At 39.4% G+C, this 25628-nt stretch overlaps 1 protein-coding gene across 1 annotated transcript; it reads right to left on the bottom strand.

The window, feature by feature from the left end:
- Positions 1-868: 868 nt before the first annotated feature.
- WBP4 (WW domain binding protein 4) lies at positions 869-25513 on the bottom strand. The gene is made up of 10 exons (XM_076363266.1): positions 25455-25513; positions 18917-18989; positions 17372-17434; positions 17150-17273; positions 16121-16351; positions 15166-15221; positions 11991-12057; positions 9818-9975; positions 8570-8802; positions 869-6108 (listed from the first exon to the last, which is right to left on the bottom strand). Coding segments are annotated over exons 1-10 (1215 nt in total). The 5' UTR covers positions 25457-25513; the 3' UTR covers positions 869-5900.
- Positions 25514-25628: the final 115 nt, after the last annotated feature.

Here is a 25628-nt window from a genome sequence, read left to right as displayed (position 1 = left end):
AAGTAGCCCTTTTTATGACAGTGGAAAGAGGGATGCTTACCCTCTGCGTAAGAAGAACAGCCCTGGTACCTTACCTACCTTGATGACTTTCATTTAATCATCAACAGAATGCACAAGGGAATGTCTCGGGAATCCTGGAACTACAAAGGAATTTATTCACTTAAGTAGCAAGCTGCTTGTTCTCATTTAGCTAAAAGGAAGAAAAGAAGAAATAACCCAACGCTGTTAGCAATGAAACGTGTTTCCTGGTCTGGCAGAACTGTTTGCCCGGATCGTATCTTATTTTTTTCTAGCTGCTTAGTACAGCTGAAGAGTCTTTTCACTTTCTGTGAAAAAAGTTGCCAAAAGATCACACTGACAAAAAGATTTTTTTCAGTAAAAGAAATGTTATGAAATGATTTACACGCATTCCTCACCTTTTAAAAGCGTGTATCTTTACCTCTCTGGGCATTGCTCATCGTTCTTAAGGCCAGCAAATATGAAGACTACTGAATCACAATCTGTTACCATCAGAAAGTTTATATATTCAGCTATATTCTAAATGTTACTAAATAGTAACTTCAACAAACATTACCTGAACTCTGTTAAGAATTCTAAAATTAACAATTTTAACCCAGGTCATTTGTTACTCATAACTGATGCACAGAATAAAACAATTCCCAGTAACTGCTTAGTGCGCTACTGGAAGGCACCCAGACACTATGCTGGTGACCACAAAATAAAAGCGTTTCTTTTAAGAAGCATTTCCATATTTACATACCTATTTTGGTTTATATTTACCCCGAGCCCCATTTTTAACAGAACACGCACCCATAAATCTCTCAGGTTGTCCTAAAACCCTTGAATAGATGAACGACGGTAATACGGATTGTTCAAATGAAAGCTTTATTCGGCATTTTCATATAAACTCCACTTCAAGAGCTTGCAATATTTTGTAATTGCAACTGAGAAGCTGTTAAAGAGAAACCAGCTATTTAACTTTGCAGACAGTACTTACAAACTAAAACAAGCGCTCTTCAATCACCCCGCTGTTCTTCACTGTATCTTCAGTTAAGCAAGCCATTAAAATCCACTGTCTTCAGCCCATGGTCTGTATAATGCTGTCTGCTGGTTTTTAACGTAGGCTATTTCTGCTTTTACAAGTAAAATCAAATCTGCGTTTGCTGACACTCTCTGGGAATCCTCTTGGGCAAATTTAGCCTTTTTCAGCTTATTATTTGCAACACTTTTTGCTTTGTACAGAAACTTTTGTTCAAGCTATATCCCAAAACATTTCACAAAGCTACATTTGTTAATCACACAAACGGCTAACACGATTTCTAATTTAAATAATTTAGCGGGTAGAGGGTAAGAGGACTTAAGAGGTAGATACAAGAGAGACTGAAGAGAGACGGCTGACAAAACAGAACCAAAGGGTTGCCGCAGCAGAGAGCAGAAGGTAGACAGACAGCTTTTGTACCAACAAGCGAAAGGATTTCAGGGCTGCAAACCCCGTAGGAGGAATGGAATGAAATCTGTCGCAGGAAAACGAACTATCAAGAAAATCAAAAGAGCACATGTAGTCGGTCTTGAAATAGCTTGCGTGTTGTGTGAAAATAGGTAAGGTTGTACTTCTTCAGGGCATGACGCAAACAGGCAGCAGAAGCGCTCGGCACAAGCTGGGATCTGGAAACACGGTGGCCTACGTAAGACAACGTGAAGCTTTCCAGAGAGCTCAGTAGCGCAGGGGGTAAGGTGAAGGTGGACGCTAGAAACGCGGCACAGCGGTGATACGTAGATTTGCATATATAGGAAAGATGGAGGAAGACGGTTTGAGGAAGACACTAATAATAAGTTCTAAAAAGGGGAGGCACAACTCAAAAAGCAAATCAAGGAAACCAAGCAGCATGAAAAGTTTTTTACTCCCTTTCTGAGATGCCAAAATATGCACTGAAATAACATCATTGGGGGGGGGGGGAGGGCGAGAAATGTTTTTACACATGCACAGGTTAGTGAATTTAACTCAGATCCACGTCATGACCAGGCCTCCCACCTTCTAAATCTGAATATTGGGATTAGATGATGCTGCAGCACAGATTTTGTCTACGAGGGTCAAACAAAAAACAAACTTTACCCTATTGGGAAAGTCTGGATTTCAATCTACAAATTCCCAGGTGAAGGGTTAAAATTTGGCTTAGCCTAAATAGGAACTAGGATTATCCGATAACCTGGGTCAAATCGAGCAGGTCTCTGCACAGGTCCTGGCATAACAAACATCATTTTGGCCCAAGAAAAGAATTTTCTTTTTTAGCATATGCAGTATGTTTGCTTCTAAAAGCATCACCAACTTCAGGCAGGCCCTACTGTAAAAACACGCACACCAAAGATGAGCATCCTGTACTGCAAAGCTCTTCTAAACCGACAAGACAGGTGAAAGATGAGGCAAGGAAACAAAAATACAGAGCAGTGAACTGACATGCTCAAAATCACACAAAGGAAATCATCATCAGAAATTGCAGTGACTCCCCTTCTCTCCAACTCTCCTTCTCATATTGCTAATAATGTCTATGACAGCCTATAAAACCAAGGATGTAGTCCTCACTCAAGGAGCTTGCAATAAAAGCAGGCAAGCAGATAAAAACATGCAGCGTGACAGAAAATGGGTTAGTCAGCAAACAAAACACTCTTCTTCTGAAAACACTGTTCTTCTGAAACAGTAAAAGGAACATTCCTTTGTCAGCAGCCTGTGCAGCCCAAGGAAGGATTAGCAGATGAGGAGCGTAACTGTGGTAATACCTAGAGGATTCCTACGGCAAATTCCAAAGGCAGAAGATTTTGCAGGGAGATAGCGCAGAAGGGAGAGAGATCTGTGCAGAACAGATGTCCTGGAAAAGCAGCGTCTGCCTTAAATCTCACACAAGACAGTATTTTTGTATAGAAGAGAAAATATTTGGTTTAGATACACAATAAGGATAAGGAATGACAGCACGGTGCAAAATTAAACAGTGGCTTTGGATATATCAAATTTGAGTCAACTGGCCCTTATTATAATTTACACTTAGGGACAAAGAATAAACTGGTCTCTCCTCAAACTGACTTTCAGAGGTAGTGGGGAGCGAAGCGCTGTATTTCTTTGTGAAATGCAGGCTTCAGAAGTCACATCAGCAAAAGCAAGCCTACCGTACTTAAACCAACTTTACTAGCAGTGAACAAAGAAAACATTTAATCTTTCTGCGTAATGTGAATACTTGTTTTGGTTTGTCCGTTAAACACAGTACTTGACAAAGATCTTTGGTTCGTATTACAACTAACAGCAGCTCCTCAAGGAAACAAGTTTTGAACACTTATTTTCAGATGTTTTTAGACATCTGCTTGAGCAATTTAGTTACAGGTATCTTAAATCACTGCCTATGACCACTTCAATGGGACAAAACATTTTTAAGGAAAGATGCGCCACTAAAAGAGGAAAGACGTCCTCCTCAGAGGATATTAAAAGTGCAGCCCACAAAAAAACTATACTACTGTATAAAACTGTACGAATAAACAATAAAATCATTTTACAGAGATCATAAAGAAATTAATATACTTTAGGCTTGGAGTAACAGAAGCAGGATGAGTACAGCGGTACAAAACAAATTTGTAAGAAAAAAAAATCATACTTGAAAGGAAAGCATGATCAGCTGTTAACTCAGCAGTTGGCAATGGCAAAGGAGCAGAAAGAGCTAGTTGTACGGGCAAATCACAGGGCACCCACGGCAGACAGCATGATGCAGTCATGTGAAAGGCTAATGTGGTTTAGGGACGTAGCAAAAGTTATTTCCAATACGCTAAGGAAGTATTAGTGACATCACGTGTGGCCTTCATCTTCCTTGAACACTGAGCCTAGGCAAACTCAGGCTGGAATGGATGAAGAGAAGTGCTGGTGGAGCACTGAAGGTCCTGTCACACAAGGACGCTTTATGTGATTCAGAAAAGATGTGACGGATTCAAGAGGAAGAAAAGCTGCTTAGCTGAAGGGCAATGCTTGTGTTAGTTGGGAGGAAATGAGTGTAAACTGGTCGCAAACACACGGAGGCTTCAAGTTAGAGCAGGCTCCTAGCTGCTGGAGTAATGTTTAAATAAGAGTAAGAACAAGACCTGAAAAATCTGCTTTTTAAGAAACCTGACAACCTCTCCTCAGTAGAAGGGACGTTTCTGTTCCAGCCTTGCATGTGAGGTCCTTCATGCAGAGTACACGTTGTACATCCCTGCATCTAGGACTGTGAGAGCATCCAGCACGCATCCTGCATCTCTAAATGACAATCCAGGGCTAGATATTACAGGAAACTTTCAAATTTCTCAAAACAAACATCAGAAGAAATACAACCGCCCTGATGAAGCCAAAGAAGCACATGGGATTAAATGCAATACTTAATTCTCTTCTACACACAGAGAAAACGTCGCAGAACAGAAAAAAGGACTTCAGCTTCCTTTGTAATACATGATAAACCAGATTTCCTGTCTTGTACTCCTTCCTCCGCTGATCTGACAGATTAACAGTTGTTTTCTCAATGAAGTTCAAGCTCAGCAGTTACCAGCTCTATTTTGCCGTAGCTGGACTCTGACAACTGTCTTAACTGCACCCTCTGTTTTTGACTTAGACTCTCCTGAACAAAACATTGTGAGCTTTAGAAATAGAGACATATTTTGTAATGGATTCATGATTTGAACCTTTATGGTCCACTGTTTGATACCTAGAGAAGCAGTAAGCGTAGCTGTATTCTTACGCAGCCAATGAATCTTGATGATGCTAAATGCAGACCAATCCCACCATCAAATCTACAATCCTTAAGAAAATGTCCAAGCCATCTTGGACAGTACAGCCATCAGCTCTACTTATCCATCTTTTGCCTTCCTCTCCTATGGTACTGAGAGCGATGAAGCTTCAATACACTTAGCCCCTCTCAGCTTTGCGAACACTGCAACTATTCAACGCACTCCTTTTATCAACAGACAAAACCCATCAGCCTCAAAAAGCGTGCTGTGTGCTGTAGCAGGGCCAGGTCTTTGGAATATTCTTTCATGAAAATATCAGGCAATTGTTTTTTTACAGGGAAAGAGACAAAAAGAAAACAAGACCAAAAAAAGAAAACTTGATGTGTAAAAAGGAAGCAGAATTCAAGTAGAGACAATAGTAAAGCAAAATACAACAGGAAGACACCGCAGAAATATCTAGTCCTACAGGGGTGGCTCTGATGCTGTTACTAAAAGTTAAGATTCAACAGGTTTAAATCTTCTGCAGAGGTTTACTACATTTATCATGCATGTACACAAATAATTTCTTTCAGAACATTATTTGAAATGAGTGGCACTGATGTGACTAACTCCTCTAAAAACAGCTTTCAGATGATCTATTTGAAATGTTGGCACTCTCACCACCTACTCTTTTGCAAGCGATTAGCCAAAGGTTAGTAAGCACAATCTTTTTACTCATTAGTTGGGAAACTACTCCACATAAAACAATCTTGGGGGATGATTTTACTCTCTAGTACATGCCATTGATTCAGTTCCTCTGTAAAAATAAAAGGTCTGCATCATTTTTGCCAGATTAAGGATTACTACATTCTCCCGTACTTAGAAAAGGAGTAAAAAACCTTACACAATGTATTTAAAACAGCATACATAGAGCAAATTGAACTTAGATGGCATGGTTAAAATAAAACCCAAATGTATTTACAATATTGCATAAGTAATATAACACAAACTTCCATTCCAAAATCAATCACATCAAAATAAAATAAAAAAATATTACAACTCACATATGTTTTAATACCTATAAATCCTTAATTTCTATCCAACATTTTCTTTATAAAAGCCTGTTTAAAATATTAAACTTTTGATTCACTCTAGCTTAAACAGAATCTAAAATTATTTGTTAAGTATTACTGATCACTTAGTCTTTGTCTTAAGTTTCTAGATTTCCCATTTTCAAATTTCCTCTTTTTAAATGTTGGCACCCCTTCTGTCAGGTCTCCAAGGGAGGTGACTGTCTTCTCTTTAAATATCAGTGTCGCATCTTCTGGAACCTCTAGCACTGGAGGTGGTAGATTGTCACTCTCTGTACTAGGAAGCTCCAGGTCCACTTTTTCACTGGGAGAAGAGAGGAGAGGAAAACATAAAAGGGTCAATCTACATGGAGAAAACAACATGGTGTACTGCAGACAGTAACATCCATATTTGTCAAAGCAGCTTTGAGCTAGATGCAGTCTTCTAGCCAAGATCATCATCATGACAGGGATCAAGAAAAAAAACCACGTTCTTTTGTTTCTTCTGTGTGGGCTGGTATGAAAAGTAAAAAACTAAGACCTCATTCTCTACAGAGCTTATACCATGGCCCAAGCACTCATCATGAAAACAGTCCTGCGAAAGACAACAGGGCTGCATGTGTGTAAATCTAAGAACGTTGGAAGACAGTAGTCAGTGAGTAATTAGCAATGGTTCACTGCCAAAATGCTGTCGAGTAGTTTTCTGCAGGTGTCCGTCCTTGAGGGTCTGCATGACAGAACAGAGAACAGGCTTACAAAATCAGCCACTGACCCCAAGTTGGGAGAAGAAGCTCTGGAGGACAGGATCACAGCTAATACTGATCTGAACAAATCAAAGTCATTGTGTAAAAATGACCAACTGGTTTTAGGAAGTCAACAGCAAAACACTGTATTCTACAAGAATAACCTGTGGCACAAACATACGATGGAGAACAACCAAACAGTTCGCAGAAAATGATCTAAATCACAAGTCCATCAGGAATCACACCAGCATAACACTACTGCAAAGAGATACGCATTGTTCTCCTGGCCGATCCATACAAGAAATCTTTCAGTATTACTGAGTGTTAGTCTGATGTCAGCTCAGTTTCAGGTCCTATGCTTCAAGGAAGATATGGATCAGCTCAAACACCCAAAAAAGAGCCATGAGAATGACTGCAAGTCAAGAAAATACGACTGCTGCAGTATCCCTAAAATGTAAACTTCCTGAAAGTGGTTGGCACTGTGCCTAGTCTCAATTTAAAGTAAATAATGAACAACTGCATTTGTCTCATTTACATGTGTGTATATATCAAGCCTGTGTGTTAATGTACAGACTGAGACATAAGGTTCAGTAGCTGAAAGCACTTTTTATTGGACAGTGCTTTCCAAAAACCTGAAAGAATTTATCAGCTCTGGAGTCAAGGAGTGGTTAGCTGGTCCAATACAGGAGGTGTTACATGAACTGATCAAGTGATGTTATCATCTCCAAGGAAGTGTATCAGTGCTTAATTTAGTTCAAACAGTGTCAAAACTGTATCGGCTGAAAAATTTGGAACTAAAATGCTGGAGAATGGGGTGAGTATGAGGGAAAAGACTGATTTCATTCTCCTAATTTTTCCAGATTCATAGAGTTCCCCATAACAAAAAACTGGCCATAAAAGACAGCATGCTTCACAAGAAAATGAGCCATCTCACCATTATGCAGTAAAACAAAACAAAAAAACCCCCTCCTGATCAGATGCATATCATGAAAACATCTGCAGTACATCAGCTGGACATGGGAGAGAGAGACAGCTTCCAGATTTAAAATTGGCATAACTAGATTACATGTTTTGTCATTCATCTTATTTAAATCATTACAGGAAGTGTCTCACACCACATTATAAGAGCCTCCAGGACTTACCCATAGTGACAGCAGAAAAGGTTGTAGTGGATTTTGTTTTGTTTTTGCTTAACTTTGTTTTCAAATGAGGGAAATTAGGGAACAAGAAAAACAGTTCAACCAGAAGTCTTGTACTGCAATACTGGGTGAAAGTAAGACAAAAAATCTGAAGTGTCTTTTAGGCTGTGTCCTTCAAGTGAACAGTTAGAGTCAGTACAACACCACAAAGTGAGAAATAATTCACTGCTTGTGGAAGTAACTCAGCCAAACATACGGGGCTTGGGTAGAAATGGCTCGGAGTCTAAAAAAGCATACTCATTATGTCAGCAACTATTGATCCTACAGGGAAGGAATTCAAAGCAATGCTAACCCAGTACAATCAAGATCAGGTTGCTGCTGGCCCTGGAAGATCAAGATAGATCTTGAACTCCAGGCAGAGTTAGCCCAACTAATTACTCATCAGAAAGAAACAGAATTTAGCCTGGAAGCTAGAGGCCCTGAGAAAGCTGCCTATGCTGTTCCAAAGCTGGAAGCAGTTGAAAAAACAGTCACAAGAGCTCCTGAGGCAGCTGAACCAGATTGTTGAAGGAGACGATGTTAAGGAACATAAGCTTAGAGTAAGTACATTTAAACAGTTGATACTCAGCCTCCGAGAAAAATGATGATGACAACTATCCCTTAAATCACTTTAATTGACTTTGTACTCATGGTGAACTTCTACACTAAAACCAAAACACCACCACTATCTGTCATGGAGAGCTATTACCTAAAATAATCACTGCGGAAAGAACTGTATTTGGGCTACGTTTCCAATCACTGCTGTGCTAATTCTGCTAGAATTCAGCAGAAAAAGCTTCAGCTCTGAAAACAAGTATTCTGGAAACAAATATTATGAAAATAACTACGGTAGAAAGATCCTCACCATGGTTCTTCCTCTCCTCCTTCTTCTTCTTCTTCCTTAATTGCTTTCCATTTTCCGTACGGGTTGGTCTTGTTAGGTGCATCACTGGAGGTTTCTTGGGAAGCTGACGTACTCCCCTCTTTATCAACAGTTTCTTCTGGCTTAACTTCTCTCCATTTCCCGTAAGGACTTAACTTTTTAGCTTTGGGAGATTTTTTCCCTTCCTCTGATTCTTCACCATTACCTCCTTTCCTCTAAAGAGGAAAAAACCCACCTTAAGCAAAAATGCCTAAATAAAAACACAATGTAGCTTTATTTTACATCTTCTATTTACTATTATCTACTATTCATACTTTTCAACCAAGAGTAACTTGAAACAATAAACTCATACTGTAAAAAAATCTTTAAATTTCTCTCCTTGAGCTTTCATCACATGCAGAGTTGAAAAAAATCTTAAATGTTACAAAAAGTTAAAGTTGGAAAATCCCATCTATCAAGGCTGAAGTTAGCAAGGAGTACGCAATAAAAACTTACTTAAAAACAAAGCTTAGCATGTTTAAAAAAAACAGAAAGAGGCAAAAATTCAATGCATGTAGATACACACACTTTACTAGTAGTAGTTTATAATGATGCACGATAGAAAAATATATATTTTAGAATTAACACCTGTCTATGAATACATTTTACATTTAAACTGTCTCTGTGTGTTCTGAACTACCAGTTTCAGAAACAACATCTGACCCAACCAGAGGCATAATCACACCCTTTAAGTTTTAAATCTAAAAACAAAAATATATAATTGATACAGGTTTTGTACCATGTGCTGCTAATGTTTTTCTCAATTAATAAGGAAACTACAACCATGTCATTTTCAGTCAAAGGCATTCCCTGAAGGTCTCTTGGCAGTCACATTTACCAATGAAGGTTAGAAGTCTCATCCTCACACTGAAACCCAAATCATTTTGTGGATTATTTCAGAGAGATGACAGTGACCTTTCTCAGAGAACATCACATTTCCTGCAGAATTCAATCTACTTCTGGTGGGCTGAAGGAAAGATGATGCTTTCTATTCTGGAACAGTGCCACTAATGGGCCAAATAACTGAATAAAGATTCATTTTACTATTCAAACAAGCGCAAACTTCTACTTTGACTCATATGGTTTAACCTCATTACAATGAGTACAGCCTATCACAAGAGAGAAAAGATAAATCATCTTATGCTAGAAAATTAATACTGTATGTAAAATAAATCTGAAGAGAGAACTTACCTTAAACTTTGTTTCTGAACTCCGTGCTTCATTTTCACTATCTTCCGAGTCTGATTCAGACGCTTTGGAATCTGTTTCTGCAAGCTCTTCAGAATGCTTCTCACGTTGACTCTTATTTGAAGATGAAACAAAACCATCCGGTTTCTCCCACGTGGATACTGTCCAAGATATTTGAATAACCACATTATTTATGTTTTTAATTCTGATCTGTTACTGCTTTGACAACATTACCTTTCAGAAGCAGTGCTGCCTTATGCAAAAATACAGCAAATAATTTAGCACCAGGCTTTTGCCTTTGTTCGGTATGTTTGTTTTAGTAAACATAATCAGAAAGATAACGTTTCACTTCTCAGCCGAGATACTGTCATGACAGCTGAGTTCACTGTTGATAAAGCTTGTCATAATTAGCGCTTAAGAAAAATATCATGCACAGTAAACTGCAGGCCACAAGACTGTGGTCCCTCTCATCCTAACACAGGACAGACAAACTGCCCTCTAGAGGTGCCTATTTGATTTGAGTTGTCCGTTGATTACGAAGACAGGATAAGGTAAAGAACACTAACTGCAAGCCTCAGCTCTCCAGGCAGATAAACCCCTTCCCTGTGCTACTTGGCTCAGTAACATTAGGTCTCTAAATTAAATCTCTAATTTAGATCTCTAAAATTAAAGAGCTGTCAAGTAAACAAGGAAATACAAACACTATTCTGAAAAGACATGAAAGTATCTACAGGATATGACCTCATTTTCAATGAGAAGGTAGTATTCCAGCAAATATATTGAGAGAAAATATTTAAATAAAAGTTGACTCAGTGGTCTTAAAACTGCTTTTAGTAACAATAAGGCAAAAGTACACTAACTTTCAATCTATAATTTTATTTAAGCTTTCAAATGTAATAAACCTACTATTTTTCCAATTATTTTATCTATTTCCAAAGAAAACCCTAACTGAAAACAACGTTTAACAGGTATGCTTCTAGATGTATCTTGAAGAAGTAAAGGTGTAAGACTGGCAACGAGTGGCTTTGAACAAACAAACCAGTCTCTTAAGGGTACTGCTGTCATGTAGCTTTAGACCAGTAACTGAGAAAGTTCACTTTCCTAGGTGTCACATATAGCCAGTGGAGTAAGGTGCAGCCTCCCAAAGTATGACTCATAGCAGGAGCTAAGCCTAGAGATACCGGCCTCTTAAGTTACATGCTTCAGATGAGACACTACGATCAGTCTCCTCGGCTAACAATTTGTCTTGTCTTCAGAGGATGGGATTAGCGTTAACAGAACTGACAAGTAATTTTCAAGCATTTCCAAGATACTTGCAGCTATGTAAAAGTAAGGGATCGCTTTAAAATCTCACAAGCCAAAATTTTACCAAATACAATGATTACAAAGACATTCTTCACGAGTGTCATGTGTCCATGAAGAACTTTAAAAAACAATACAACCAAAGGCATAAAATGTATCTGAACTTACAAGGCAATGTTTAAAAATAACCAGCATCTCATTTCCCTTTCAAAAGAAAAAAAAAAAATCGCAAATCATTTGAGCAGGGGAGTGGCATGCTGAAAAATGGAAAGGTTTTGGGTTTTTTTTTCTATTCTTGGCATCGTCAGGAATGCCACTTCATACCCAACAGCAGAAGGAAAACTCATAGCCAGCATAAAATCACTTGCTCTCCAGAGAGGCATCATTGACCTTAAAATGATTCAAACAGATTTAGAAAACAGATGCCTGCTCTGGGGGAGTTACCACTAAGTTCCCCATGTAGGAAAAAAACGGGGAAAAGAAGTAGGAGGTAAGAGTCTGGACTCTCTTATCAACGCTATGTCAGCAAGAGGAAAAGTTTAGGAGATTCTTATTCAGTCCTACATACTTGTGAAAACAAAATCCTGCCCCTTTCTGGTTTCCAAACTGTAATTTCAATATATATGTAGAGAAGAACCACCCATATTTTAGAGTTACAAGTTGAATGTCTAAAAAAACCTATGAAGCACAAATGCATACACACTGACAATACAGCTATAAAGCCAGCATTGACTTAAGCAACAAGTATATTTCAACTAAGGTAACAGATTAAAAAATACAAAACTCAGTAATGGCCTTAAAATGCAGTTATTTGCAAAATAACTGAAACCCCTCTCTTCTGAAACAGCTTAACTGGAAAACAAGCTCTCCTTACCTCCTGTTTGTGTGTTATAGTAATAGGTATGACCATCTTCAGTGACACCTTCTACCCACTCTGCTGCCTGAGAAAAAGATTCAGGAGCTAATTAAAAAAGAGAGTTTTAAGGATCAGCCAAAGCATCACTTATAAGACTATTCAACCCTTGAGTATTTTTTTTCATGATAATTTTACTGTTTTAAAGCTTGAACCCCTGAAGTTGTTAGAAAGTATCCCCTTTGACTCAAATGAGATTGAATTGCTTAACTTAAAAGTACCACAAATGCACAATTTTTTCAAACAGTGGATAATTAGTATGAGACAGTATAGTAAAGGTTGCCATACCGTTCAAATTATGATAAAAGCCATAAAAGCCATTATTTTACATGGTTTTTATTTTGCAAAGCATTCACACCTGAAATTGACATTTCCTATTTTTTGTCATTGTCTTCAGTAGAGACCAAGAAAAAATTTCTCTGGAAGACTCAGGGTTTTGTGAGGGCTATACAAAAACAGTACCAATAAATACTATCACAAATTAAACATAAGCAAACAAACCCGAAACTTCTAAAATTTGTTCCAAAATAGATCTTCACCAAAAGTATTGCAGAAGCAAGCTTTGCAGGAATGCATGCCTTTACTTACTGAGTAAAGCACCGATTTCAACAAAGCACTGTTTTTCCCTACTAATTAATAAATACATATGAAATGTGGCAGAAGTTGCTGGTTATGTCTTTTGTGGATGTGTAATTAAAATAAAAGATCTTTTGCAGAATCAGCCACAGCTAGATAATCAGTCATTACACGTGACTTAACATCTTCCTTAAGAACCTGATTTTCATCAACACTTACACATACACTACTTCACGGCTCCTAAGTACTAACACTGCCCATTCCCCTGTACCGAGCAGAACTTCTATGCAGCTTCACCATACATGATTTTTGCATTAGTAAATGTCTCTATGTGTACACATATACACACACACCCCTAGATAGGCTTCTGCACACACATACGTATGCATTTGCTTAATACTCTATTATTAAAACTTTGTGCTTTTTTAAAAAACACAAAAAAATCAGGAGTTAAAAGTTCTCACACCTGCTCTATAGAAAGCTATATATGAAACAGAAAAATTGTATCAGTAGGTTCAGAGCAGGCAAAAAGCAAGAAAGCCTTCAGTGAGCAAGTTTCCTCAAGGTTTTGCTCTCAAAAGTTTCAGTGTGCTAGTTTCAACAAAAGAAGCAGAAGGCAAATTTATTTTATGTAAGTAGAAAGAGGACAAAAGGCTAGTCTTAAGTACAAACTGCCCTTTTTGTTAGAGTTAGATCCTGAACATTTTAGACTTGGTTCTTAGAGGTTTTCAGCAGATATTTGACATCAGGCACACTGAGTATCCTACTGCATAAATGCTAACAGGCATGATGTCAATCTAACCGAAGTTGTAGGTAGTCTTCAACATGTCTTTTCATTACTCTGTTCTCTCCACCTCTTACGAAGTCTGAGCAGCAAGCTAACAACATGCTGTAAAACAAGGAGGGCCTGTGAATCTCACTTGCACTACATATTGCAAGCATGCCCTTTAATTTCTGGGCAGAGTGAGTCCTTGTTAGAGATCTCGAACATTCCCAATATCTTTAGCTCAGACTAAATAAGGGAGCGATCAAATGCTTTTTTTTTAGCAATAGCAAAAATAACTCAAGACACCACAAAGTCACCAAGCAGGGTGAGGGAGGAATGGCAAAATACAGCCATGTGGCATTAGAGAGATATCCAAGGCTGAAGGTGTGTGTTTATGATATAGCTGAGATGAGCTAACTTCAAATTGTTGCCAAGAAGGGAGCTCCTTCTCTCCTCCATCTGCTCTCCCCGCACCAGCACTTCTCAGATTACCCAGAGAGCTGATGCAAGGACATAAGCCCACAAAGCACTAACCTAAACTCTGATGTCTTCACTCCCTGAACTAGTTCAGTGTCAGGGCAAATATGCACCAAGGACCATACAAGATTAGTCACAGGACTACCTCTTCCAGTGGAAGGCTACAGTAAGACTGGCTGATAAATACTGCAAAGCTATGCCTTGACTGAAAAGATAAAGTTGAAGTGCTGGTTAACAAATTGTGCAAAACCACAAGATAAAGGAATCAGAAAGCCAGAGTAGCATGTGATGGGCAGCTCTGACACAAAGCGTGCAGTCTCTTGGGAATGAACACTGGATGGAAAAAGTCTGCATTTTTGAGATAAAACACTGCCTTAACAAAAGATGGAATACAGACAAAACTTCATGTGCATTTTGTGAATTGATTCAATTGCCTAAAAATATACACAATTATAAGCATTTTCTCCTCTGACTGTAAGTAACCTAGTACCAAGCATAGGCTACCCTCTCAAATGTGACAATATAGAGCTACAGAATGTCAAGCACTCTGAAAAAGCCAGGCTTTTTTGATCTCTAACATAAAATCCAACATTAGCAAACAACACTGACTTTAAATCATGCTGTACCTATGACACCTATCTTGAAAATGGGGAAACGTAACATCACTTCACAGGAGTGTTGTGAAAATCCTATTTTTAACGTTGTGAAGCACAAAAATCCTGGAGTGGTATCAGGGGAAAGCCCATTAATAATAATAATAAATCTGCCTTTGGACTATTTTGCAAGTTTTCTGGTGCCTTAAATAAGGAAAATAAAGTATTACTCTAAAAGATTGCTTGCACATAGGTTCCATGACCATAAGAAGTCCATGAAAAAGACAAATTATCACATAACCGTACCGTAACGCAAACACAAAAAATAGGCACTTTTTTTTTTACTACCTGACCAATCTCAGTGTTTCCTAAGATAAAGGAGTCTTAACTATTTCAGATGTGTAAGTTCTGAATTTATTCAGAATTTCCCAAAAGCTTTCCATTTTATGGGCTGAAGCATCAAAAAAGCATATTCTGTAAAAACACAACCACCACTATCGCTTCTCTTCCCTTGATAAACAAATTAGCCAAAAAAGATTTGTATAGCAAAATTTCAGTTTTCATCAAGTATATCATAAAACATTCCATACATTCAAGTTATGTTTTCCTAAGTTTACTAAAAGCAAACAATTTCTCTTCTGCAGAGGACTTGCAAATTGCTTAGCTTATTTCTGGTAAGTGTTTACAAGGACAAAGGAAAGTATGAATAACAGTATTTTATTACCGTTTGTGAGTTTTGAGAGTTGCCTTGGAATCCTTTAGGTTTCTCCCACTGTGATTCTTAAAAAACAAAAACATGTTTCACACATCATTCAATCCTGTTTATATTTAATAATATTTAGAAAAAACAGATCTAAAGGGTATGACACTGATGTATGCACATGTACAAACAAGTAATACAGATATACCTCACTGGAATATAAAAATCATCCTTGATCAAACTAAGGTAGGAACAATAAATCAATGTATCATAATTACAGTTGGCTTTAGCGGGACTAACCATCTTCCAGACTCTATTAAACTACAGCTGATACACAGATACTGGAATTTTGGTACAAAAAAGGTGTTTGTTTTTTAAATGGTAGCATAGGCCAGAGGAAACTAAACACACAAGATTTTTATCTTTTGGAAGTTATCTTGTATGAGGAAAGACTACCGTAATTACTAATGTCAATCCTTAAATTTATAAGAAACAGTTCGTAACAATCTCATTAATCATAAAAGAGGGTTGCTTTTATGCTCTAAAGTAGATCATAACACATAGCTCCTCAACAGAAGTCAGTCAGTTAGATAAATCCTGTAAATGTGGAAAGAAACAATCAGACAGCAATCCATAACTGCTCTCATTTACTTGGGCACAATCAATTTATTTCACATTCCTGATAAGAAAGCTTCTTTAGGAAGAACACAGCTATCTTTTGTATACTTAACCTCTGAAAGGCTAAACATTTCCAGAAACTGTGGAATTACTGCATTCTCCCATTATTAACAGACATCAAAACCAGTCTAAAGTTCTGGATGCCTAAGCCTTGAACGTTAAATATCAAAACTCCATCTAATTGTTCACATTTTAATAATCAGCTCACTACTGAGAGAGCAGAAGAGTAAAGAAATGCAGGTAGTCTTTTCTCACTTATATCCAATAACTATATCTGCATTTGCTCCTCATTAGTTTTTACCTCCTGTTTTTGTGTTGTAGTAATATGTATAGCCTTCGGGAGAAAATCCTTGCACCCACTCCTTTGTTTCAATTTTTGGCGGCACTGAGGTGTCCTGAGGTGTCTTTTTCTTCTTTTCTTTCTTTTCCTTCTTTTCCTTCTTCTCTTTCTTTTCTTTCTTTTCTTTCTTTCCTTTAGTTTCCACTGTGGTACTCTGTGTTTTACTCTGTGTCGAACTGGGACCTACATCATCTTAAAGAAAATAATACTGTCTTTTAAAAAAAGAGTAATAATCTGAGCTTAAACATTAGTCACTCCTGAGCAACAGCAAACAGAAAATTTTGTTCTTAAGAGTACTTTCACTCATTAGTATTATGGTCATAGCAGCTAAACTTAAAAGATTATATTCAAAGAATCTTGCATTGTAGCAATACGATAGTGTCATAAGAAAGTCCAAATATCAAAAGATGAATAACATAAAGAGAAAAACCGTAAGGACCAATGAGCTCTAACTAAACAACAAAAAAGAAACTAAGAGAGTTATGAAAAAGATAGCTTCTACAGGAGCTTGAAACTACAAATTTTTTAAAAGGATAATGCCTTTACATGGACAGAACAAAGGTACTTGCTGAACTGCAAGCTGAGTAGGAGATTCTCATCTCCACTGTTTGACACCAGTGGGAACCCAACCTCTCCTACTCAATAGGAACTTTGTCTCCAACCGGCAAAAATGAAACATAAAATTAACTAAGGGAAGCGGCACTGCTGATTCAAAGCACCAACTACAGCCTATTTTTTGTTACCATATTGTTTCATTTTTCTACTCCAAATTGGATTGTTCCATGGACCAGAGGACACCATAGCTAAAAACATTCCGTACTGCAATTTCTACTACTGGCAATTTGCAGACTCCTTTTTTTTTTTTTTTAATGAGCAAACACAGACCTGGAGGCCTCCTCTCATGTTCCTAAAACCTAATTTAAGAAAAAACATTCCTATTCAATATTCTTTCAATTCTGTTTTTAATCCTTTGGCAGCTATATGAACTACCTGGCTTAATTCCAAGCCTTTTCAAATCCTCTTGATATGCTTTCATTGCAGCCTCCTCCATTGCTGCAAATTCTTTTGACATGTTTTCTTCTTCTTTTGCTTTGTCCAAGCTTTTCTTTTTAATCTAAAACAAAACAAAAAACCCAAGACCATAAATTAAACAAGTCTGATAATGAAAGAGATTAAAAATAAGTATTTGTGCAAATAAGGTATTTGAGTTACCTCACTAATTCTTTTTGCCACATTTTCTTTATGATTCTTTCCTCTTTCATGAAACTCAATGCTCTTAAAAGTGAGAAAAAACAAGAAAAATAATATGTATTATACAATTCTAATTTAGTTAATTTTAGTTAGTTAAAATTTAGTTAGACTAAACTTAGTTGAACAAGCCTAAATGTAACCTGTTCTGAAACACTTTCAGCAAACACTATAGCTATAAAATGGCTACAGGAATTCAGGAACACTGAGAAACACTCAACATAGAAATTATGAAAAATCAGTAACACTCAGTAACACTCCAAAATGGTATAATAAAATTTCATAGCCTGTATGTATAAGATTTAAAATTTTTCAAATAATACTGTTCAGCACACAGATTAGACAAGTAACAGGGAATCTGGGCTCCCTCTCCATGCTATCCTTCCAAGTATCATCCCTTGATTTTTTTTTTTTACCCTCTCTGTTTTCATGCAAACTTTTAAAAACCATATGGCTTATTTAGAGTCCCAAATATTAGCTATGGTCCTTAATTAGGTTATGCTATGCTCCACAAATATCCCATGAACTTAAACTAGTCTGCAGGTCCACAAATCTGAGAGAGAGAGAGGAAAAGGCAAGGTGGGAGAGTTGGGTAACTGAGGACAACAGAATAGTCTGCAAGCCAAAAAGCTGCCAGAAAGACTGAAGCCAGTAGGAACTGGAAGGAGTTCAGAAGCTCTACAGGTACAACAGTGGAAGGCCTCATGTGGTTCTCACAAAAAATATCTGAGCTTGTTTAGGCGTTCAAATGTTAGGTGCCTAAGCCTGACCTAGTAACCCTAGAATTTCTTTGCACAAACCGATGTGCAGAGGATGCACATCCAGGGGATGATTCATCTCATTTAAAGACAGGCTTATAAGTTACCCAAATCCCCCCCCTTTAACGTGTATTTCTCTTCACTGACTACAAGAAGAAACCTAAACCGATTAGCTCAGATTTGTCATTCTGAACTGCAGGTATCTAACTGTAAGCCAGATGAAGCTCAACTCCGGGAGTACCCCGGCATCGAGTCAGGAATGCAAAACTTAGTCTAAGTAAGAAACCAATGGGTCCAGTAGTCTACAAAAGGCATCTGCAAGTTACCTTTCTGTAACACAGTAATGTTTCTATGGGCTATGTGAAATGAAAGAAACCTGCTTTAAACGCTTAGAGCGCTGGCTGTACCAGGCCTCCCTAACAGCACATATGCCAGGTTTTGCTTTCTACTTGCATACAGGTGCGGACAAAGTTTCAAGACAGATCAAATGTGAAGTTACAGAACCTGAAGAAAAAGCAGGGTCAGATATTTTAGTTCTTATCTGTACTGCCAAGGAGAACAGCACACACCATCTTGTATGCAGTATCTGGCTCTCACGTAATATATTTTAAATATCACAAGTCTTACAAAGGCATTTTTAAACCACAAATTTCATGCATCAAGAGATTAGTATCAAAAGTGATGTTAAAAGCCTGTAATTCAAATTCCTAGTATTTCAGAATCATTGACATAGTACAGTAGACCATCGTACAGGTCTGTTGTCTGCTATCCAGCACTTGCAGTAATCGCAGAATTTTTTTGGCTGAGATTTCCAGTAATCGGCCCTAGGGAGAGAAAAAAAAAAAAGATGTATCATCTGAAACAATAATCAAAGCCACAGGGTGGGTTTTTTTTATATATATATATATCTATATCTATATCTATCTATCTCTCTTCAGAAACTACATTTAGTCTTCTTTGGGTGATCGAGTGCTAAGAGTTTGCTTTTCTTTCTTTTTTTTGTTTCAAACAAAGTGTGGGGAGCAAGCAAGAGTAGCTATATTGACTACTGTGTCCCATAAAGCACAGTTCAGTATTGGGATTGTGCCCATCTGACCCCTGAAGACTGCAAAATGTTTACAATGGAGGTGATGCTGTAAGAACTAGAAATACAAGACAAAGCAAGCCAGAGATAAACAAGCAGCTCCAGATACCGTTATTAAACACAGAACTGTCAGAAAAGTGCAACTTGCACTATTCTTCATAAAAATGCATACAATAAATGTTTCTAAGTGTAAAACTTCAGATTTAATGTCAAAGTCTACTTTGGATACTGTATGCAATGAGCTTAGCAACACAAAGATGCAGTTCTGGACCATGTGAGCTACTGTGGGGAATCCTAGAACAGATTCTGACCTGTGGGGTCACAGACACAGCAGTAAATTGTTCGGATGTTTCACTGTAAAAACGTGAGTATTTCTGAACCATGCAATTTAGATAAGTTGCATATGTGCGAGGAATCTTGGGGAAAACTCTTTGGAGCTCAAAAGTTAGTACATAACAGTATTTAACAATAAAACAAACAACCCCTCCAATGGCTGTTTCTTCATCAAAAAACGCTTTCTAATGCCAGATGAGGCTTGTGCAGAAGTAATTCCATTTCTTGTTGGCTTGCAGCAACAGATGCAATGCTTTGGTTCAACAGAACACATTCCAGCAACAGACTTCTATGTTTTTAAGTTAAAATGAAAAAGAATGAGGGACGAAAACAAAACCAATTCAAGATTACACTAAGAACGTTAGAAAAAGATCAGTCCAAAAAATGAATCTTTGCCTTCCGTCTGAAGATCAAAGTACAGAGTTCAAGGAAAATACTTCCTGACATTTTTATTCAATAAAACCAAAACTTCTTCCATGCATAACGACAGCACCCTCAAACCTTATGATATGTGCGAGCAGGTCTTTCATAACAGAAACAGACCTGATTGACTCAACTCTTAAAATTTAAGCAGATACCAAAATGCGCTCTCCTACCAGTGCTTAATGTAAAAATACAATTTCTAAGAGGCTACGATTCTTTAAAAGTGTAAGTATGAAGGATATGCTCTGCAAAAATACATCCACCTATAAGCAGTACTGTGTTAGCAACATGCAGCTTTTCAAGCAATTTTCTGGAAAGGTAGAAAGAAGCAGCTGGGCTTCCCCCTGTTTAAACAGAAATCTGCTCATCCCTAAATGGTGTACTTTAAAACTGGGCGATTACTTAGTCACACATTTAATTAAAAGGCCTTTGAGATTTATATATCAAAACGTGCTAGGGCCAAAGCCTGGGAAATCAAACACTCCGGCTGGAAAACCAGCTGAGTGGGAGGGAGAAATTCAGAGCTCAGAAATACCTTGAGGCCCTTTTTCCTATTTGAGCTACAGTTCCTAAATTGTCTCTAAGTCCTTCGACATCATCTAAGAAAAATCTCCAGCTAAAAGCTGGGTTAACCTTCCTAAGGCAATGGACCAATTCTGACAGAAAACACATAAATTGTAAGAGCGCCTCACTGCATCTTTCAGAGGTGCGAGAACATCTGTGTATTTCCAAGTTTAACCTAACGGGGCTGGCTCTTTCTCTTCAACAGAATCAAGTGCAAGTGCTAAAATTATGACTGTACAGCTGCACCCACCAAAAGTCAAGACCTGAGAGTGCGATGAGCTGTATTTTCACAGCTATATTTTCCACTGATTTCTTTCCTAAACGCTACTGGACATCACATCTGTCGCAAGCCACTGTAGCTACACACAGACTAATCCTGCTGGAGAACCTGAGGGCACACCTGGGGCTTAAGTACAAATCCAGGTCTTGACGACAGAAGCCTTTTGTCTTATCTCCTATCGGTTTTGATAAAGATTAGAGCTGGCTTTCTGTTGTTACATATAAAATAAATGTTGTGCAGAAGACCTGATATCCTGGGAACCTTAAATCCTGCATTTCATGATTAATGAAGTTAATTGTGTAAATTACGGTCCTGATTCTGCGACTTATGAGCATGAGGAGTGTTATACGCTGAGCAATTCTCTTAAAGATTTTCCACTTGAGTTCATACCACTCAAAAAAAGAGTAAGCTCAGCTGAAATATCCCCCAAATAACATCTGCCATTGTAACAATGATGGAGCCTGCAAAGCACAACGGTGCTGCAATGAGAGCAAACCAAAGAGGAGTGTTTGGAAAGGAGCAGCAACTGAAGCGAGACCCCACTTCAGTGAGATGCAAGTGCTTCACAGGCTCCGGTCACAAGCCTGAAAGTTAATCCAGATCGATGACAATGTTTAAGTATGTAATTATTTTATTAATCTGCCAAATACAGGTTTGAGAGTAAATGCTGTTAAAGTGGTACAGAGGTCTTTCATACTTCAATAATTGTGTACAAATCAAGGGAAACATAGTTATTTTAAAAAGTCATTGCAGTCAAAACGGTACAGGTTTTAAGACTCCTTATCTTCTGTCTGCACGTACATCAGTAAAGTTAAGGTTGATTCTTGTTCTTAGCTTTACAGCTGGGCCAACCTGCTAAGGACCAGAAAAGCTGACCAGCTAGCCATCACCACCACAACTACCTTTCTTCCCTTCACTGAAAAGAAGAGACAGTCCAGAGTGCATCAAGTCTGGCTTGTCCAGGTTTGCAGGGTTGAGGTTCAGCACTGTACACATTTACCCAGGTGTGGCTATCCAAACAGGAGCTTGGCGACACAGACCCCGAGAGGTGTGCAAGTTTTACTGTGAAGCTCTACCTCCCGGGAAGGGTTCTGACAAAGTCCACTCGGAGCCCGATTTTCCAGAGCTGGCTGAGCAAGTCAGCTTGGCAACCTGCTACCGGGCACACGGGAACAGAGCGGCGCCGATACAGATGGGTACTAGGCAACTTCTGGACAAACTGCTGTAAACTTCCAGCCAGAGTTGGAAATCCTGTACTAACTTGCAAGAAATTTGTGTCTCCTAAAGAACAGTGATTTTCTTTCAACTTTTACTGGTCAAACCACTCAGGGGCAGAATGTGCAACAGTTCAGAGGGCTAAAGGGGAAGGAGGGAAAAAGAGGGAGTGAACATCAAACTGTTTCCTTGAAACTTTAATGAAATGACACACTCTTTGCTGCAAACAGCTGTAGAGTGCAAATAGCATCAATGTTAAAACCATTTTCAGACTTCTGAAATTCATTTAAAACTTCAGAGGGAGTGAGAAGATGGAGAAGAACAAGTAGCAACTCTGCATTAACAGCGCCTGCCACATTCACTGTTTCAAAAGGTATGAAAATGCTTAAACTCGGAGAGAAAACTCCATAACTCAGGTATTTTTACTTCGCATAATTCATTTCTTGAGCCATGAGAATCACACAGCCTGTGCTGCAATGGCCGGGTTACGCATGCCTACTGCACGTGAACCACGTGTTTGGGAGCACACGAAGGGGACAGGTTCTGTCAACAACGTTCGGGAAGCAACCCATGGAGTAACTCCAGCAGCACGGGAGTCCAGGGTCCCGAACTGTCAACATGCGAGCTGCTTCTCCTAACAACTCACAGTATTATTAATCTTTTAACAGGTGGTGCAGTCAGCCTTCCTTATATAGGGAAGCTTAAGAAACCCTCATAAAGAAGCTATCTTCAGCTGAGACAGCTTTGCCAAATTTTACTTTGGGACTGGGTTGGAGGGTTTGGTTCTTACCACATACTGGCCAAAATTAAAAGGTGGGGGGGAAGGGAAAAAAAAACAGAAACAACTGTTTCAGGTGGTTCTGAATACAAGAAAAAAATAATTTGGCCGTGCAAACAAAATCTGGAAGCATTTGCTTTGAATAGCTCTGTTCTAAAACACCAGACTTGAAATTTGGCAGGGATGCCGGGGGGTTGTATCAGGGATATATCTGTCCAAATTATAAGCCTTCAGCCTAAAAAACATCATACACATGCTCAGCAGTCTTCTTTGGTTTTAATATCTACAACCTCTGAAGACTTTATACAAAGTTAGTATCTTCCAGCTTTCTGCACGTTTGAGCACTGAACAGCTTGTGCGTACATCATCTTCTTGAATACAGATGTGTGAAGTAAGAAATACACAGATTCAAGTTCTTGACTACACAGGGAAATGAATTCAGATTAGCTATTGTGGCTGTTCTGTAACAGCCACTCAACAGGACATAGTATTCAGAAATAGTAATAAATTGTATTTGGGAATACTGTGTACTTCTAAAGAGAAATAATACTTCTGTAATGTAAGCAAGTAGAAAGAACGAAAGAAAAAAATCACATCTATTTCACAATAGACCCTCCACATGGGAAGCCATTCCAGAACAGGTAATTCTAATTCAAATATCCCAGTATTGGCAAGACCTAAGAATGCAACGCTAAAATCGGTAGGGAAGGAGGCCAAAAAGGAAAGGGTTTTCATGGACCATTAAGTAGGTGCCAGTGCCATGGCCCTAACGACCCACACTCCCAAATAATTCACAGCAACTCTATTCATTCATAGTGCACTAATCCTACCCTAAAAACTCTTCTTAAATACGTGCCCTTAATATTTATTTTTAAAAAAAGGGTATTTAAAAATAAGGACTCAAGAAAAAAGCATCCCTGACACACCTAGTATACGGGGGTGTCCTTCTACCTAACCTTAGCTTGTTGATCTTCTAATATATCACAGAATATACATCTATATGCGGGCTCCTACAGAGTAGTACCAGATGGGAGTTTCACGTACATGAAACAGGGGAGTTCTGTGAACTTCCAGGTTTCGTTCTTCTGGCTTTCAATTCGATTATATTTTTGGCAATCCTTCTGTAAATTCTAATTTACAACCCGAGTAGCTGCTTCTTTTTATTACTATATTAGCCCCCTCTGAACAACATACCAATCATAATGTCCTGCAAGACAACCTGAGCAGACAGCAGAATCCGCACAAGCTGCTCAGTCCAACCTGTATTGGTGCAGAAAATCATTTCCATGGATCTGCTTTGCCAGATCTCTTTTCTAAATTGTAAATTATGTAACTTGAAAGGTAATGCTACACATATTTTTAACAATATACAAGAATGCACACGAATATGAGGGCAGGCAGCCTTCTGCATGTATGGAGCTCCAACGGACCTCATCTCCCCTAATTTCAGTTGTCTAAAAAGGGAGATATTGAGTTGTCCAAGTTCTCCATGTCAATAGATTGAGACTGACATCTCCAAAATGCCACTCTTTCCATCCTAAAGAGGCATCTGAGAAGCAAATTGAACTCCACAGGTGCGTGCTTCTTATACAGGGAACCTAAAGTGAACTGCCTGAGTCAGCCTTCAAAAGTTAAATATCTGAAGTCAAGGATATCTACTGAGAGCAGCAGTCTGCTGCTGTAGATGCAGAAAAAGGATATGGGCTAGGTCAGGAAGAATATGATAAGAATTATAAGAGAGAGGAAAAAACCAGCAACATAAATTGGGTCAACAAACTGTTCAGGTATAATTTTAGCAATAACTAAAATTAAGAACACTGCTGTATGTAGTATCAGTCTGCAAGACAGGCTCACACAACCTAACCATCAAATACTTCCCCACAGAAGGATGGCTAAAGAAATTTTTGATCAGGTTAAGATTTTTTTTTTTTCAGCAGGGAAGTTAGGATATCTTGAAAAGTAACAGAAACGAGCAAATGCCATTCGTATGACATTCTCACTTAACAAAGACCAAAGCTTGGATTTTTACCCCCCGCAAATGTAGTCAGATATTAACACAAATTTTCTGATTAAACACTTAAAAGAGGTAGCGATGGCCAGCAAAACCAAGGCACAGAGGCTTTCTTCCACACGCTCCACCCAGCACCAGAGGCGCCAAAGGAGGCCTCGGTTTGAGGGGGCAGGGGGGACGGAAGGACGGGCTGCCCTCCCCCGCAGCGCTCCAGGACGCGAAGTCCCCCGCAGGCGGGAGGCGAAGCTGCCCGGCGTGTCTGGGAGAGATAAGGGGCCGAAAGCGCAGCAGAAACAAACAAACAACCCGGGGGGGGGGGGGGGGGGGGGGGGGGGAAGGACGGACGGGGGCAGAGAGATCGGAGCGAGAGGGAAATAACTCGGTCAGCGCGGCGGGGGTCGCCGGCCGCAGCAGGGGCACAGTCGCAGCCCGGCTGCCCAAGGCCTCCCCACGGCCTGCGGGCACCGCGGCCGGGCCCGGCCCTGCCGCCGGCGCTCCCACCCCGCGCTGCCGGCCCTGCCCAACCCCGGCCCCCGGGGCGGGGGGCTGCGCGCGGAGCGCGGCCGGCGCTGCTCGCTCCCTCCCGGCCCCCGGCACTTACATCGCCGCTGCCCCGGCAGCGCCGCTGCACCGCGCCGGTCCCCTCCGCTCGCCGCCAGCCGCGCCGCGCCGCTGGGGCGGGCCGGGGCGGGGGGAGGGAGCGTGGCGACGGGAGCCGGGAGGGCTCAGTCCGCGCTCTCCTCCCCCGCCCTTCCCCACCTCCTGCCTTCGCCCG

This window comes from Aptenodytes patagonicus, chromosome 1 (assembly GCF_965638725.1).
Source record: "Aptenodytes patagonicus chromosome 1, bAptPat1.pri.cur, whole genome shotgun sequence".
NCBI classification, from domain to species: domain Eukaryota; kingdom Metazoa; phylum Chordata; class Aves; order Sphenisciformes; family Spheniscidae; genus Aptenodytes; species Aptenodytes patagonicus.
The sequence above is the reverse complement of the archived record's forward strand: the minus strand, read 5'-3'. Positions and strand labels throughout refer to the sequence as shown.